General features: G+C 57.7%; 3 protein-coding genes across 6 annotated transcripts in view; 2 read left to right on the forward strand and 1 right to left on the reverse strand.

The window, feature by feature from the left end:
* Positions 1 to 524: 524 nt before the first annotated feature.
* Positions 525 to 3580, forward strand: LOC122494472 (chymotrypsinogen 2). Its single transcript, XM_043599699.1, has 7 exons — positions 525 to 648; positions 1306 to 1409; positions 1524 to 1603; positions 1944 to 2022; positions 2306 to 2486; positions 2573 to 2706; positions 3354 to 3580. Exons 1-7 carry the CDS (start codon positions 597 to 599, stop codon positions 3513 to 3515), a joined length of 792 nt encoding a protein of 263 aa, XP_043455634.1. The 5' UTR covers positions 525 to 596; the 3' UTR covers positions 3516 to 3580.
* A 384-nt stretch (positions 3581 to 3964) lies between these two features.
* On the forward strand, positions 3965 to 7968 carry LOC122494473 (chymotrypsinogen B-like). Its single transcript, XM_043599700.1, has 7 exons — positions 3965 to 4081; positions 4853 to 4956; positions 5043 to 5122; positions 5487 to 5565; positions 5995 to 6175; positions 7258 to 7391; positions 7748 to 7968. Exons 1-7 carry the CDS (start codon positions 4030 to 4032, stop codon positions 7907 to 7909), a joined length of 792 nt encoding a protein of 263 aa, XP_043455635.1. The 5' UTR covers positions 3965 to 4029; the 3' UTR covers positions 7910 to 7968.
* An 859-nt stretch (positions 7969 to 8827) lies between these two features.
* BCAR1 (BCAR1 scaffold protein, Cas family member) overlaps positions 8828 to 16224 on the reverse strand; it is a 38404-nt gene continuing 31007 nt past the window's right edge. For all 4 annotated transcript variants that reach the window (XM_043599697.1, XM_043599695.1, XM_043599698.1 and 1 more), the window contains 3 exons: positions 14401 to 15498; positions 13214 to 13303; positions 8828 to 9815 (listed from right to left, as the gene is read on the reverse strand). In XM_043599697.1, coding sequence (XP_043455632.1) covers positions 9303 to 9815; positions 13214 to 13303; positions 14401 to 15498 — 1701 coding nt within the window. In that variant the 3' untranslated portion in view covers positions 8828 to 9302. The remainder of the gene's footprint in view (positions 9816 to 13213; positions 13304 to 14400; positions 15499 to 16224) is intronic.

The following is a 16224-nucleotide window of genomic DNA, read 5'->3' on the forward strand; positions in this document are numbered from 1 at the left end:
CTGTTTTCTTTTGTTTTGTTTTTAGGGGGGTGGGTGCAGAGGGAAGGAAAAGAGAGAATCTTAAGCAGGCTCTGTGCTGAGAACAGAGCCTGAGGCGGGACTCAATCCCATGACCCTGGGATCGTGACCTGAGCCAAAATCAATAGTCGGATGCTCGACTGACCGAGCCACCCCAGAGCCCCTGCCCAGGGGTTTTGAATAACTAACAGACCAGATAAATTACTTATCCAAGTTTCTCCAGTCTGTGAGACAATAGGCTGGGGCTCAAACCCTGCCAGGCCTGGCCCTGGCCCTCCTGAAACAGGGCCTAGAAGAGGAAGCCCAAGCTTCCTGAGCCCTTCCCTGTGGCTGTGGGTCGAGGGCCACCTTGTTTGGTCCCACCTTCGCCCTTGACCCAGACCCAAGCTCAACCATGGGCCGCAGCTGCTGCCATCCCAGGCCCTGATGCCAGGCCTGCTCTGGCACATCCTGCCTACTCGGGCACACGCCCAGGAAAGGGATTGTCACCTCAAGGTTTTCCGATAACAGCCTGGTGCACAGGGATATAATGGGGAGCTCCCAAGGCAGGGACCCTATGTCTCCTTGACCACGGCACCATGGCCTTCCTCTGGCTCCTCTCTTGCTGCGCCCTCCTGGGCACAGCCTTCGGTGAGTTCGGGGTAAGCAGAGGCCAGGAGGGATGTTTCCGTTGCCCTCCAGCCCCCGAGGCCAGAAGGGGCAGCTGGGTCCCGGCTCCCAGTTCGGCCGAGCACTGTGGTGTGACCCCAGCGGGTCTCTCTCCCGCTCTGAGCCTCACCGGCCCCATCGCCACAATGGGGATGCTGGGAGGATTGGGCCAGACCAGTCAGTGTGAGGCCCCCAGGGGGAGGTGGGCCTTCCTGGGGCTGACTGAGGCCTCACACCCAGTGCAAGGGCTCCGGAGGACGGGTCCGGAGGCAGCGAAAACTCTGAACAGCTAGTGGCTCCCCAACAGACTCAGATGGTGAGCAGGCAGGTGTGGGCGCCTTGGGGCCCGTGAGCCCAGCACTTGACAGCTTGTGTTCACTTGGTGCTTCCTATGTGCCAGGAACACAGCAAGTTCCTGCCTTGCCTGCTCACGCTTTTCTGAATGGTAAAGCGAGGCAGCGATGGGGCTGGGTTCAAACCCACAGAGCCCAGCCTCCGGCCAGTGCTTCAGTACGGCCACCACCTCCCCGCCAGCCTGTTGGGCTTGTCTGGGCTGAAGCACAAGTCAGATTGAGTTGTCCCTGGGGGTTCCCGGGATGCCCTTGGCCTCCATCCCTCACCTCATATCCCCACCCTCAGGCTGCGGGGTCCCCGCCATCCAACCTGTGCTGAGTGGCCTCTCCAGGATCGTCAATGGAGAGGACGCTGTCCCGGGCTCCTGGCCCTGGCAGGTGTCCCTGCAGGTGAGGGGGGATTTCTGCGCACGAGTGGGGGACACGCTGCGGTATTGGCCCAGCTGGGGTCAGGCTGGGGGCTGCTGGTGTCCAGCCAGCACTGACCTCTCCATCTTCCTCCAGGACAGCACCGGCTTCCACTTCTGTGGGGGCTCCCTCATCAGCGAGGACTGGGTGGTCACTGCTGCCCACTGTGGTGTCAGGTGAGGGCCCAGGGTCCCCAGGAAACCCCTTGGTGGGGGAAGACTCCCGGCGGTGAGGGCCATACCTTTAACTCCTCGTTCCTCTGTTTCCTTATTTGGACTGTGTCGAAAACCCAAGTCCTGCTGGTCTCCCAAAGGTTGCTGGGAAGGAAACACACACACAGCAGGCTCTAGGGCAGTTTGTTTCAGGGATAATTATTGAGATTTTGAGCTCTGTCTCTGTGATCAACAACTTTGAGCAGATGCACAAAGGTATATGCGCACACGTACGCACCCGGCACCCCCGCACAGCCCCAGCACCTCACGGCAGGAACCCCCTCCTTTCTCTGGCCCTCTCCAGAACCACCCACCTGGTCGTGGCCGGGGAGTTTGACCAGGGCTCAGATGCTGAGGACATCCAGGTGCTGAAGATTGCCAAGGTATGGTGGCCCCCAGAGGCCAGGTGGGGCAGGCCCTCTGGAGTGTGCAGCCCTGAAAACCCCCTGCTGCTCTCGACCTCCCCAGTGGTCCACCATGAGGGGGCAGAGCAGAAAGCAGGGCGTTCAAGGTTTGCACTTCGGTCCTGGGCCCAGCCTCAGGCTCCTGGGGCCACAGAAAGGCCTGCCAAGTTGAACAGGCATTGTCCAGAGAGAAGCACTGAGGTGATTTGGGGGAGCCTGGGACCCTGGTTCAGCTCTGTGTCAGCCTCTGCCCTCCCCATAGGTTTTCAAGAACCCCAAGTTCAACATGTTCACCATCAACAATGACATTACCCTGCTGAAGCTGGCCACGCCTGCCCGCCTCTCCCAGACTGTGTCCCCTGTGTGCCTGCCCAATGCCAAGGACAGCTTTCCCGCTGGGACCCTGTGTGCAACCACGGGCTGGGGCCTGACCAAACACACCAGTGAGTGACCTCTAGCCGGGTGGGTGGGAGGTGGGGGCTGCCGAGCGGGCACCTGCAGGTGCTGACCCCCCGCCCTGCCCTTCTAGATGCCCAAACCCCTGACAGGCTGCAGCAGGCGGCCCTGCCCCTCCTGTCCAACACCGAATGCCAGAAGTTCTGGGGCAGCAAGATCACCAATCTCATGGTCTGCGCTGGGGCTAGCGGCGTTTCCTCCTGCATGGTATGGTCTACTGGACTCACCCAGCACCCCCTTCCCTCCCAGCATGGGGCGGATTCAGGCCAAAGCCCAGGCCAAGGGGCTTGGCCAGAGAGAAGAGATGGAAATAACACATAGGGCCTCTTTTGAAGGCTTGACATGCTCTTTCTGGAATTCCTGCCTGAGCAGTTGTAAAAACTGATGATCTAAACAGAGGGATGCAGAGCAAGGGCCTCTGGTCTCGAAACTGCCATATTGCAAAATTCCATTGACATCATCAATGTCTGAACAAATGCCATCCCCTGGATTAGTGCAGTGTACAACCTGGGCAGCAGAATATAGTGGCCCAGAGGGCTCTGGAAGGAATCGGGCAGCCCTCCCTCCCTCACGGTGGCTCCATAGCCAGGCCAGCACCACCCATGCTTCCTTCCTGTCAAGCAAACCAACTTTATTGGGCCTCTATTATAGGACCCCAGCTGATGGCCCAGATGTTCAGGGGCACAGATCACAGACGGAGCTACTGAAGCTTCTTTCATCATCCCTCCAATATGCACGTGCCGGGCGTCTACTGGCCGTGAGGCCCCGGAATGGTGTCTGGAACAATGTCCAGGGGCCCCTGGCCCAGGGCACCTGGTGGCCAGATCCAAGCCTCTTTCTCTCTCCTCCTGCAGGGCGACTCTGGTGGCCCCCTGGTCTGCCAGAAGGATGGAGCCTGGACCCTGGTGGGCATCGTGTCCTGGGGCAGCAACACCTGCTCCACCTCTAGGCCCGGCGTGTACGCCCGCGTCACCGAGCTCATGCCTTGGGTACAGCAGATCCTGGAAGCCAACTGAACCGTCAGCCCCACCGTGACCTCCCTGCTGACCTGCTCCCACAGAGTCAATAAACCAATAAAAGATACACTTATGATGGTGTCTCTTATGTTGGGGCCTCTGAGTCCTCCTTCTCCCGAACATGGGTCTTCACTGGGTCAGGTACCAGAGGGTCCCCAGAGAGGCCCCCCCTTTAGTCTTCCTCCCCAGAGAGTGGCCGGGAAGGGCGCAGGTAGATGATGTGAGATCTGGGCCCCCGCCAGGCAGGCACGGCGGCCCGGGGGGTGGGCAGGGAGCGGGCCGAGGAGGGGATGAGCCCTACTGCTGGCTGCACACACCTGTGGTCCCAGGGAACCTTCCCAGGAGCAGCCCCCCGGGGCCGACTCTTTCCTTGGCCCGGGCAGGAGCCAGGTGCTTCTGAACCCAAGGACTCACGATAAGGGAGGGATGGCGAGGCGCGTTGCAATTGGTGGGCCAGGGGAATATAACGGGGGTCCTTCGGGCGGACCCCATCCCACCTCCTGAGTGGAACACCATGGCCCTTCTCCCGGTTGTCCTTGGCTTCCTCCTCTTTGGCAGCAGTTCTGGTGAGTGCAAGGTTCCGGTGGGCCTGGCAACCCCGGACCAAGCCTCTCCCACTCCCCGGCCCCCACGGCCAGAAGCTGGGAACCAGAGGACCAAGTCCCCACACGTCTAACCCCCCACGGGGGCTGGCCCCCCGCCCACCCCTCTCAGCCTCTCTGGGCGCCTCTCCTCAGCTCCCCACTCCTCCTCCCCCTGGAGGTCTGTCGGGCCCCTCAGACTCAACCGGACAGGCTGGACCTGCCTCATTTTGGCCTTGTCCACCCACTCAAAAGCCGGGGTTCGTCCGGGCTCCTCCACACCTGGCCCTGAGCCGTAGGAGCTCTGCCTCAAGAATGTCTCCCACGCCCATCCCTTTGGCCCCGCCCCCCGGTCCTCTGGAAGTGGGCAGCCTCTCGGGTCTATGCTGCCCTGAGCGGGGCAACTCTCTGACCCCAGCCTGCCCCTGCTGCAGACAGGGGCCCTGGGAACAACAGCGACTCCAGCAGGACATCCCGGCCCCCACGCCCCGGGACCCTGGGGTCAGCAGGGGAGGGACGCTCCTCTCAGGACATACAGTGGACACCCAGCTCCCGATGCCCTCAACCTCAAGGACCCTCCACAAGGACACCTGGGGCAGCTGCTGGCTGGGTGACAAGGGGCCGGCTGCCCTGCGCTGGCCAAAGCTCTGGGTGCTAGGTTGCCACCTGGGTTCCAGAGGCCTGGAAGTGCCAGGCTCTATCCCTGGCCCCCTTGGGACACCATCCGCTGACCAGCTGCCGTGTCCCTGCCCCCAGGCTGTGGGGTCCCTGCCATCCACCCTGAGCTGAGTGGCCTGTCCCGGATCGTCAATGGAGAGGATGCGGTCCCCAGCTCCTGGCCCTGGCAGGTGTCCCTGCAGGTGAGAGGGAAGCTGAGGAGAGGTGGGTTAGACGGGGAGGGGTCAGGCGTGAGGGGGAAGGCTGACTGTCTCACCTCTCTCCCCAGACTCGCTCCGGCTTCCACTTCTGCGGGGGCTCTCTCATCAGCCAGCACTGGGTCGTCACTGCTGCCCACTGCAGGGTCAGGTGAGGCCTGCGTGGGGGCAGTGGGGACGCCCTGGCTGTCAGGGAATGACGGTCACTCCTTGCCCTTTCCCACCCCTGCCCGGCCACCCACTAGGCTTCCAGGGAATGAAGCCTGGCGGGAAGGGTCTGAGACAGATGGCAGGTGGGGACAAAGCTGCTGCTATCCGCTCCCCCCCCCAGAGAAAATCCCCACCCTCATGCCCCCCACCACCTCAGGCCCCAGCCTGTTCCACGAGAGCTGGTCTAGTCCTGTGCCTCCACCTTATAGACGGGGCAACTGAGGCCCAGAGGTCCCCGTGGGAGTGAGGGGCCCAGAAAGGGCTTCCCTCGCCTGGGTACCCTCTGCTGCCTCCTCTCTCTCCAGGAAGAGCCACCGTGTGGTGGCTGGGGTGTCTGATCACGGCTCTGACGAGGAGGCTGTCCAGGTGTTGAGGATCACTGAGGTACCGCCAGGCAGGCCGGCTGAGGAGGGTGGGGCGGTAAGGCCATGGCAGGGCTGCCCCTGGGCGCCAGGGATGGGTGAGGACCGTGGCTGGCAGGGTGTGTGGGCAAAGAGGACCCCAGCCAGTCGGCTCAGTCCTCACCCACCAAAGCCTTCTTCCCTTCTTTCCCAAGTAAGAAGACTCCTATTCAAACACTGAAGTTTGGCTCATTGTAGAAAAGCACAAAAATAGAAAAAACTAAATATCACCAACGTGTCGAGGGCCATTTTCCCACCAGTTTCCAGAGATTTTGTCCGTGCGGCCCCATCTGTGTTCGCTCTCAACAAGGGCCCCTTGGCACTGAGCCCTCTCCTGGCCTGAGGTCCCTCCCATCCATGAGATCGGCCATCCTCCCGTGAGGACTGCCCAGCCCCCATGGCGTCTCCACAGGTGTTTGAATACCCACTGTGGGACCAGGTTTCGGGCCGCAATGACATCGCCCTGCTGAAGCTGGCCACACCGGCCCTGCTCTCAACAACCGCGTCCCCCGTCTGCCTGCCCAGTGCCAACACCAGCTTCCCTGCCGGCTCCCTCTGCGCCACCACCGGCTGGGGCAAGACCCGGTATAACTGTGAGTGTCCTTGCAGGGGCTTTTCAGAAGGGAGACTCATTCGGCTTTTATGGTCTAAATTCCAAACACACAAATTCCAAGTCGTATATCTTTCATTTTTTCTTTTTAAACATTTTAAAAAATGTTTATTTTTGAGACAGAGGGTGAGTGGGGGAGGGGCAGAGAGCGAGGGAGACACAGAATCCTTAGCAGGCCCAGGCTCTGAGCTGTCAGCACAGAGCCCGATGTGGGGCTCAAACCCATGAACCGTGAGATCATGACCTGAGCGGAAGTCGGATGCTTAACTGACTGAGCCCTTCAAGCCCTCCTTTCCGTTTCTTTACTTAAAACCCTCTTAATGAAAGAATGAAAGAATAAAGATGAGCTTAAATACTGCACACTTGAAGACGAAGTTGCTGAAGAAACGCCCAAGTACCAGCAGGTGGCACTCTCACTACGTTGCAACGAGGTCCCCACGGTCGGGTTTCCAGCCTGGACTCCTCTCCAGACTTGAGGCGGGCGCTTGTGTCAAGCTCGCCGTGAAGTCTGGGCCGGGAGTCAGATGTCCGGGTGTGGTTCGGGGCCCTGAGAGTCCGGCGGGGTCTCCCCTCCCCCGGCTGCTCCCTCCGCTGACGATCTTCCTCCAGAGTCCCGGGTGCTCCTGCCCAGGCCCCGGCTCACCCTCTGGTCCTTGACCGGGACGGAGGCGGCCAGGAAAGGGCAGCAGGAGGACGGTGCTCCCCCATCTGCCACCCAGAGCGGCGGGTCCCCAGCAGGGGCCCCGTGAAAAGGACGTCAGCCCCCTTCCCCGGAGGGGAGGCAGTGCCCCCCGCCCACCACACGGGCTGCCAGGGCACGGCTCGCGTGAACAGCTGTGCTGGAAGCCATGTCACCACCGCCTGGTGTGGAATCGGAGAGGAAGGGGTCCCGCAGGGACTGTTAGGTCTGAGGGAAGGTGGGGAGCTCCGTTTCTGAGGTCATGGTGATGGGGAAGGACTGGGAGCAGGCAGGGGGGAGGCAGGGTCTCCTCCACCGCGGGGTGGGCCGGCTGGGTGAGGGCTCCTGACCTCCGCTCCCCCCCCCCGCCCCCTGTGTCCCTCCAGCCAACAAGACCCCCGACAAGCTGCAGCAGGCGGCCCTGCCCCTCCTGTCCAACGCCGACTGCAAGAAGTTCTGGGGCAGCAAGATCACGGACGTGATGATCTGCGCCGGGGCCAGCGGCGTCTCATCCTGCATGGTAAGGCCTGGCCCCGCCCCTGCCCCCCGCCGGCTCCGCCCCCGCCCCGCCCCCGCGCGGGCCAGGGGGCTGCTCCCTTCTGCCGCGTCCGCTCCACCCCTCTGGGCGGCAGTGGCGCTGGGGGCCCCCCACGCCAGCCAGCGAGGGGAGAGTGTCAGCCACGTGCCCCAGGCCCACCAGGAGTAGGCGACAGAGCTGGGCCTGCCACGTGGCCCCGATCGGAGAGCCTCCTGCCCAGTCTCTGCCCCCACACTTGTCATTTGTCTGCACAGAACCTGCGCGGGGGCAGGTCAGGGCACACCGGGGCCCCGGCACCCCGCTTCAGGCTTGTAAACAGGTGCTTTCTCCTCCTGCAGGGCGACTCTGGCGGCCCCCTGGTCTGCCAGAAGGACGGAGCCTGGACCCTGGTGGGCATCGTGTCCTGGGGCAGCGACTGGTGTAACCCATTCTCACCGGGGGTGTACACCCGTGTCACCAAGTTTATTTCCTGGGTTCTCGGGGTTCTGGAGGCCAACTGAACCCCTGCCCCACCCCCACCCCCCACTTCCGCAAAACCCAAATAAAACCCTAGAGCAACTGCGTGCCTCTTCACTTCTGTGTCCTCGCCAGGGTTCTGAGCGGTGGAAGGCTGGCTGTCTTCACTGGGGTCCCCTCTGTGGAGTCCAAGAGGGCTGACCCTACCCTTTCTTCACAGAGATGGGGAGACTGAGGCCCAAGTTCACATGCAGAACAGTCAGAGCTAGGAGCAGCACTCCCTGAATCCCAGGGCTCTTGTTTCACCTGGGGTGCCAGACATACTCGGAAAGGCTGGGGAGGCCACACGTGGACCCAGGACAAGGGCCCTCTGGGCCCCCACACCCCAACTTGGAGGCCAAGTCTATGTGTATTTCAAAATAGACACTTGGGAAGGAGTTCCACAAGCTGATATTATGAGCTTCTAAGAGCAAAGTTCTAGGTGAGGTCTGTGAAAACGAGTTTATGTGGAATCCCCCAGCGGTGCCCTCGACCAATCCTGTGCCACAGTAAAGCCCACCTCGCTCCCGGAGCCGCCTTGGACCCCACGCTGGCCCTCGCTCTGGCCGGGGGCCGTGGGACCTCACGGCGGGCTCCACACTCACCGAGCCTCTCCAGCCTCCAGCGCTGGTGTCACAGAGCTTCTCTCCAGCAGCCCCAGCTCCCCAGGTCTCAGGGCCATTGGCACACCTGCCCCCACCTTGCAGAAGACCCCTGGCCTCACGCCACTAGCCCAGCCCTGTTTCCCAGGGCCTTGGTTTCCTCTTGAAGGGACCCACTTTTTCTTTATCCTCCCGAGAGAGAACTGCCCATGGCATCACCACAAATCCGCTCGGTCGGCTGCTCCTCCCCTGCGGCATCTGAGATCAAGGACACACCTGCGCACACCCAGGGGCCCTCCTGCCTCTCACACCAGAGGCCGCTTTTCATTTTTAAACTTTTATTTAAATGTAGACTATTAGTCAAATGATTGGAAAATCAATAATGAAAAATAGTGTTTGGGTTCTTCTGGTTACAGTGGCGCTTGCACTGTCGGGGGAACATGGCACTCCTGTGGGTCGAGGGTCAGCTCAAGGGAGCTCAAGGGAGCTCAAGGGGTCGTCTGAGGCCATGTGGGTGGGGGGGCCTGTGCGGCTGGCCTGGCCCCCAGGGTACTCAGGGAAGACCACCAGCTCCCTCCTCAGGCTCGGCTCCCGGGGGGTCCAGCTCTGCTTGGGCTCCTCCGAGGAGGCCCTGTCCCATATTCTGCCCCATCATAAATATGTACAAACCCCTGGACAGTCTGGGGCACCAGGCCCGGGCAGAGCTGGGGTGCCTGTCCCCACGCCTGCAGCATGGCGACTCTCTCAGGGAGGGTGCCGCCCTCCTCCCGACCCCCACCTCTCTGGTCCCGTGCTCTCAGGCGGCGGCCAGCTGGCCCAAGACCCGGCGGAACTGCTGGGTGCTGTGCCCCAGCTCCTTGACCCTGTCCACCATGTCCTGGGCGGCGGCGGGTGACGGGTACTGCAGGGCGGCAGCCTTGGTGGTGGCGACGATGCCACGCAGGAGGTCACACAGCAGGTTGCTGTAGTGGGTCACCTGGCTGCGCACGTCGGCCGCCTTGGCCTGCCGTGACAGCGTGTCCCCGATGAACACCAGCTTGTGGGCACTGAGGATGACGAACTTGCTGTGCGCCACGAAAATCTTGGGCGGCTGGTTGGTGGCCACGGCGGTGAAGAAGGCGTCCACGGCGTTGGTCAGGGTGGTCAGGTTCGCCTCGCACTGCTCCAGGTAAAAGAGCAGCAGCTGCCGGTCCGAGGGCCCCAGGCCGCCCGGCCGCCCCGGGGCCAGGGGCTGGGCCGCCGTCCAGTTGGCCAGGTCGTGGTCGATGGGCCGCGACACCTCCTGCTCCAGTCGCTCAAACTGCTTCAGCTGGGGCAGAGGGAGAGCAGAGTGAGCATCGCAGCCACACGCACAAAGGAAACCCGCTATCTCTGCGCTACAGGCCGCGCACGGGTCCTCTCCAAGGAGCTTCTGCCCATCTCGGAAAGGTAGGATTCCATTTACAGAACAGTTTTGAAATGACAAAAGGATAGAAACGGAGAACCAATGAGCAGTTGTAGTGTTTCGGGATGCCAGTCTGTTGGTGTGGGTGCTGTTTCCTGCTGCCTTAGGACACAATCCTTGGGGGACACTGGGTGAAGGGCACACAGGACTGTTCTGCACTCTCTCTGCAACCTCCTACAAATCTATGCGTACTTCAAAATGAGTTAAACACACACACACACACACACACACTCACTCACTCACACACATTTTTGTCCTTAACATATACGTTGTAAAAAGATTCAAATACATTAAGCAGAAAAAAAAAAGGTGTCACCTGGAAACCCACGCTCCCAGAAATAACCTCTGATAAAGTACAATTCTGGTAAATTATCTTTCTGTGACACGGGGCTCGATCCCATGACCCTGAGATCATGACCTGAGTCAAGATCAAGAGTTGGACGCTTAACCAACTGAGCCAACCAGATGCCCCTATAAATTATTTTTTACAATCAAACATTAACGTATTTACAGATGATATGATATAATGTCTCCAAAATAAATTGGGGGGAAGGGGTGCTAGACAACCAGGTTAGCTATTGTGCTGAGGGATTGGGGCTGGGTGAATGGTATCAGGACTGTCTTCTTTAATTTTATAAATATATCCAATTTCCCACAATAAAAACTTTATCAACGTTTATTTATTTTTGGGACAGAGAGAGACAGAGCATGAACGGGGGAGGGGCAGAGAGAGAGGGAGACACAATCGGAAACAGGCTCCAGGCTCTGAGCCATCAGCCCAGAGCCCGATGCGGGCTCGAACTCACGGACCGCGAGATCGTGACCTGGCTGAAGTCGGACGCTTAACTGACTGCGCCACCCAGGAGCCCCATAAACTTTAAACAAAAAAAGAAAGCGCTGGCTGGCTTAGCTGGTAGGACATGCGACTCTTGATCTCGGGGTTATAAGTTCAAGCCCCACATTGGATGTAGAGATTACTTTAAAAAAAAGAAAAGAAAAGAAAAGAAAAAAGGTAGGTCATGGTATGTGTAAAACTTCAGAAAACAAAATTCACATAAAAAACTGGTGACTATTCTTCAAGATGTTTTCCTTTAAACATGAATATTCCTATTTCCTTTTTATTTATTTATTTTTATTTCCTATTTCCTTTTTAATTAGTAGACTGGAAACACAGTACATGTGACTCAAGAACATGGGGTTTATGGGCACCAACTCACTATGCTATCGAAAATGTGCAAGTAACTTCTGATTTCTCAAAAACTTAACTACTCACTAACAGCCTACTGTTGACTGGAATCATTAACAAGAACAAAACTAGTTGATTAACATGTATTTTGCAAGTTACATGTATTATATACTGTATTCTTACAATAATAATTTTTTCAGTATTTCTAGGCTATGTGGTTCATCTGCAAGTTTTTTCAAATTGTTTTAAGTCTCCAAAATACTTTTCCAATATGTTTATTGAAATAAATCCAGGTGTAAGTGGATCCAAGCAGTTCAAACCCGTGTTGTGCACGACTCAACTGAAAATATAGTATTTTATATTCTACTGTTAGCACCTAACAGTAGGTCACATGCTTCGTGTCAGTCATGACAGGAGGAGGGAAAAGGAAACTTCTACAACGGGCAGCCCCTGCCTTGGGAGTTATCAGCGTGGACTGACGTGTCCTTACCAGCGCTGGTTCTGCCCAGGGGACTAAGCGGCTGTGACCAGCTGTGCACAGATTCAGGGAAAGACAAGTTCTATTTTACCAAGATTTCAAGGCTTAATTGGCTAAACCACCCTGGGACTGCCCTGTCCGAATATCTGAAACACTCGGACTTTCCTCCTCAGGCAGCAACCTGGTGAAACTCACCACTCGGCTCTCATATCCAGCGAGAAGCACACTCATTTTTAGTTTGAACTCTGCAGGGTCTTTCCTGTTTTCTGACAATTCTTAATAGCTACATACTGTTCTACTGTATGAATGTTTATATTTTATTTAATCAACCAATATTCCAATATTAGATATTTGGGGTGGGGGTTTCTAGATCTTTCACTGATGTGGAAACAGAGCAATCAACACCCTTGTCCATACATTTTACCTGCCATATTATACTTGTGCTTTATGCTCTGGCCTACGAGCTCTAGACCTTTAGAGTTTTTCATCTATACTCCTATCTCTTATTCTAGCTTCTAGTAATTTCTCTAAGTGATCAAGCAGTTACATGAAGAGATTTATATTCAGCTCAGCACCGTTTACAGAAGTAATTCTGGGAATAACTGACATGTCCACCAACAAGGGACTGGATAAATAAATGCTGGAAGGGTCCAGAGAAAGATAAAGTACATGTTCATTTCTCTGATCAGTGGAGCTTCCGTATATTATTAGGCAGACAGACAGATGATGGATGGATAGAGAGATACCTAATAATTACCCTTGGTTCCTTTACTGAGTACATTATATGGGCCAGGCACTTCCTAAGAATTATACATTCTTTACTCACCCCTTACAATTACCTTGAGATGGATATAACTATGATCTCCACTTCACAGCTGGGGAAACTGTGGCTTTGTGGGTCTCAGGATGGAGCCGGCTCTCACCTACACCATCCTTCCCCCTGACCGGTGGAGGGTGGGGGGTGGGGGAATGGGTGGGAGGTGGAGGGGTGGAGCGAGGACAACTTTATGGGTGATGTTTCTGTGCTTATTTTGTGCTAGTCTATGTTTCAGTTTTTTATTATTTTCATAATCAGATAAAACTTCCTTATTTCTTTAAAAAAAAAAAAATCCCTTTCCCACCCTCAGGAAATGATCCAAAGTATGAAGAAAATTCTATGTCTTCAGATAAGCACAGTAGTATCATTATACTCAGGGAAACTGGGTACAATGTAAACAGTCAACAATAATAGATGCTATGAGGCCTTTAAAAACAATTTATAAGGAAGGTTTGATGCCATGGAAAAACCTTGGGATAAAAGCAGATGTAACTATTCACAAAGTATCATCTCAAACACATGGACAGAGGTCACCCCAGGGGCAGGAGCGGGGCTTAAAACCAGCCCCAGTGCACCACCAGTACCTCTGGGGCTTTTTCCCTGTCTTACACTTTTGTGTATGTGCTCCCTAAAAGGTCTACCATGATTACTCTCATAATAAGTCACACACAAATCCAACAAACACACGGGGAGACAGCCACACAGTTGAGCGGGGCCTGGCTGGCTCATTGGCCCACGAGCAGCCCAAGCAGAGAGAAGCTGGCCAGCCTGGGGATCCTCACCTGCTGCAGCTCTAGCTGGCCCTTCCCCTGCCGCATGATGTTGCCTTTTTCCAGCAGTTCCTTCTGGGTCTTTTCAAACTCTTCCTTCCCCTGGAGACAAGACACAAGGACCGGGCTGAGCCACAAGCCCCCACAGGTCTGGCGGGGCACAGGGCAGGGAAGCCAGCCACCAGGTGGCGCTGCGAGCCAGGCCCAGTCTCACACTGCAGCCATCAGACTCAGAGTGGGGACAGTTTCCCAGGAGGCAGCTCTTGCGGCCTCTTTCACCTCCTCTAGCCCAGAAAAGGGCTGGGTACACTGCGTGTGGCCAGGTCATCCTCCCTGCCCCCGCTTCCACACCAGGAATCACATTCAAACCCGTCCCCTTGGCATACGGGGCCTGTTCATCCATCCCTGACCACCTGGCCTTGGCACCTGCTGCCTCTCAACCTGGAATGCTCCTTACCAGGGCACTCAGCTGGCACCCAGGGCTCTGCTCAGAGGCCTATCCCTACCCCATCTCCCCATCTTCTTGTTTTACTTATTACCCCACACCCGCACTATCTCTGCCTTTGCTTATACTTCAGAATCCATCTCTTGAGACAGAACAGAGGCACTTCCTGCCCTGGTCACTGGAGAAGCCCAGCCCTGGCTGGTACTGCAGGATCCCTGATGACACGGCCAGGTCGATCTAAAGGGCAATAGGTAGGTAGAGGAATGGGTATGGAGCAGGGGGCATATAGCCTAGAAGGTCAAAGAGAGTGGGCACAAAGATGCCTCGTTGGCTCAGTCAGTTGAGTGTCCGACTCTTGATTTCAGCTCAGGTCATGATCCAGGGTTGTGAGATCAAGCCCCACGTCAGGCTCCACACTGAGTATGGAGCCTGCTTGGGATCCCCTCTGTCTCTCTGTCTCTCTCTGTCTCTCTCTCCCTCTGTCTCTCTCTCCCTCTGCCCCTCTCTCCTGCTTACACACGCCGTCTCTAAAATAAAAAATAAAAAAATTTTAACAATAAAAATGGAAAAAAGAGAGTGGGCAAAGGGACTCACTGAGCCTACTGGGGCGCAAATTCTCCTTTGGCCACAAAAGCCCTCCGTGTGGAGGGGATTAAGGTCCCCATAACAGGGGTGGCGAAACTAGGGCCCGGAGGAGGCCAGAAGGCTTCCCCCAGGGAATCCTCTGGGGACGCTGGGCAAGGCGGGCACCTACCTGTAGATGGACGTAGTCATAATCCTCCATCCAGCCCCCCTCACTGTTCTCATACTGCCCATCTGGCGAGTCCTGGGAGGTGAACTTAGGAGGTGAGGGCAGGGGCCGGGACTGGATGCTGCTGGCCTTGTCGATGGGGTTGGGGTGCAGGGAGCCGCCCCCCTCAGGCCCCGGGACAGGGGCCTTGGTCCGTCTGAAGAGCAGCGAGGCATTGCCATGTAGGAAGGAGGCCAGCTGCTTGGCGTCCTCGGGCACAGCCCGTGAGCAGGCCACCAGGCGGTCCAGGTCTTCGGGAGCGGCCCCCGGGCCTCCCCGGCCACCGTCAAGGGCCTGACCGTGGGCCACCAGCGTCTGGTACACATCCTCCATTTTCTGCAGCTGCCGGCCAAGCTTAGCATGCAGCGTGCGGTCAGAAGTGTGGGCAGCGTTGCCTATGGCACCGCGGGCAAACTCCAGCAGCTCATGGACAGCCCCCTGGGCGGCGGCCACGGCAGCCCGCAGGTCCTGCACCGGCGGCTCCTGAGGCTCGGAGGCACCACGCCAGCCTCCACACGCGGGGATGCCGCCCGCCAGGTCCAGGAGGTGCGCCACGCTGGCACTCACGCCCTGCTGCAGCCGTGCCAGGGCCTCCACAGCCGCCTCCAGCTCCAGGGGCTCACGACCCGGCACCGCAGCCTCCAGGGAGGAGGCCGACTGGCTGCTGCGTGTGCTGCCCGTACTGGAGGCCGACAGGCGCTTGCCATCAGCAGGGGCCTCCCGCTCCGCCGGGGGCGGCACCGCGTACACGGTGTCATCAGCCGCGCCGCCATCGGACGCCTCTGGAGGAAGAAGCCGCTCACGGGGCACGTCATAGAGGGTGCCGGGACCGGGCCGTCGCAAGCCGGGGGGTACGTCATAGAGGTCAGGAGCAGGGGGCGGCACGTCATACACATCCTCAGCCGGCAGCGAGTCCGGAGGGGGTGCGGCGAGGACCAGCGGGTGGCGGGTTGGGTCAAAGGGCTTGGCCTTGGCAAAGGCGGGGGGCACGTCATAGGTCTCCTCACGCAGCAGTGGGCCGTCAGGCACATCCTTGCTCACCGACGGAGGAACGTCATACACCTGGGGGCACAGGAGCGGTCAAGGGTGCCCGCCCAACCCCTCCGGGAGCTGAGGATCAGCACCCAGTCACACATCCAGACACAGCACAGGTGCGCACGCGTGTCACGGTTCTTGTCCACACAGGTTGTGGCTAAGAGCCCAATTGTGGAGCCAGACCTGAGTTCAAAATCCTGGCTCCACTGCTTACTAGCTGTGGGATGTCAGGCAGGTGACTCAATTTCCCTGTGCCTATCTGCTCAGCCAGAAGATGAGAGAACTCTTTCAAAGGTTTGTTGTGAGGATTACATGAGTTAATTCACTGTGTAAGTATAAATACTTGGTGAGAGAACAGCGGTCATACCACCACCACCATCACGGCCACCATGACCGTCACCATCATCACCACCACAACCGCTACGTCACATCACCGCCACCACCTCACCCCATCGTCATCATCACCCTCACCATCATCGCCACCATCATCTTCATCATCACTACCACCACCACCACCATTTATGTATTCTCGACTCTGTGGCAGAAACTAGGAAGATTTGTGTTATATTTAGGATGGCAACACCTTGGTTTACCCAGGACGGTCCTGGTTTATGCCCAATGCCCCTCATAATTACTAGTCCCCCTTTCACTCTTAGAAGTGTCTTGCTTTGGGGCGCGGGTGGCTCAGTCAGTTGAGCATCCGACTTCGGCTCAGGTCATGATCTCACAGCTCGCGAGTTCGAGCTCCGCGAG

Source organism: Prionailurus bengalensis, chromosome E2, assembly GCF_016509475.1.
Source record: "Prionailurus bengalensis isolate Pbe53 chromosome E2, Fcat_Pben_1.1_paternal_pri, whole genome shotgun sequence".
Classification (NCBI taxonomy): Eukaryota; Metazoa; Chordata; class Mammalia; order Carnivora; family Felidae; genus Prionailurus; species Prionailurus bengalensis.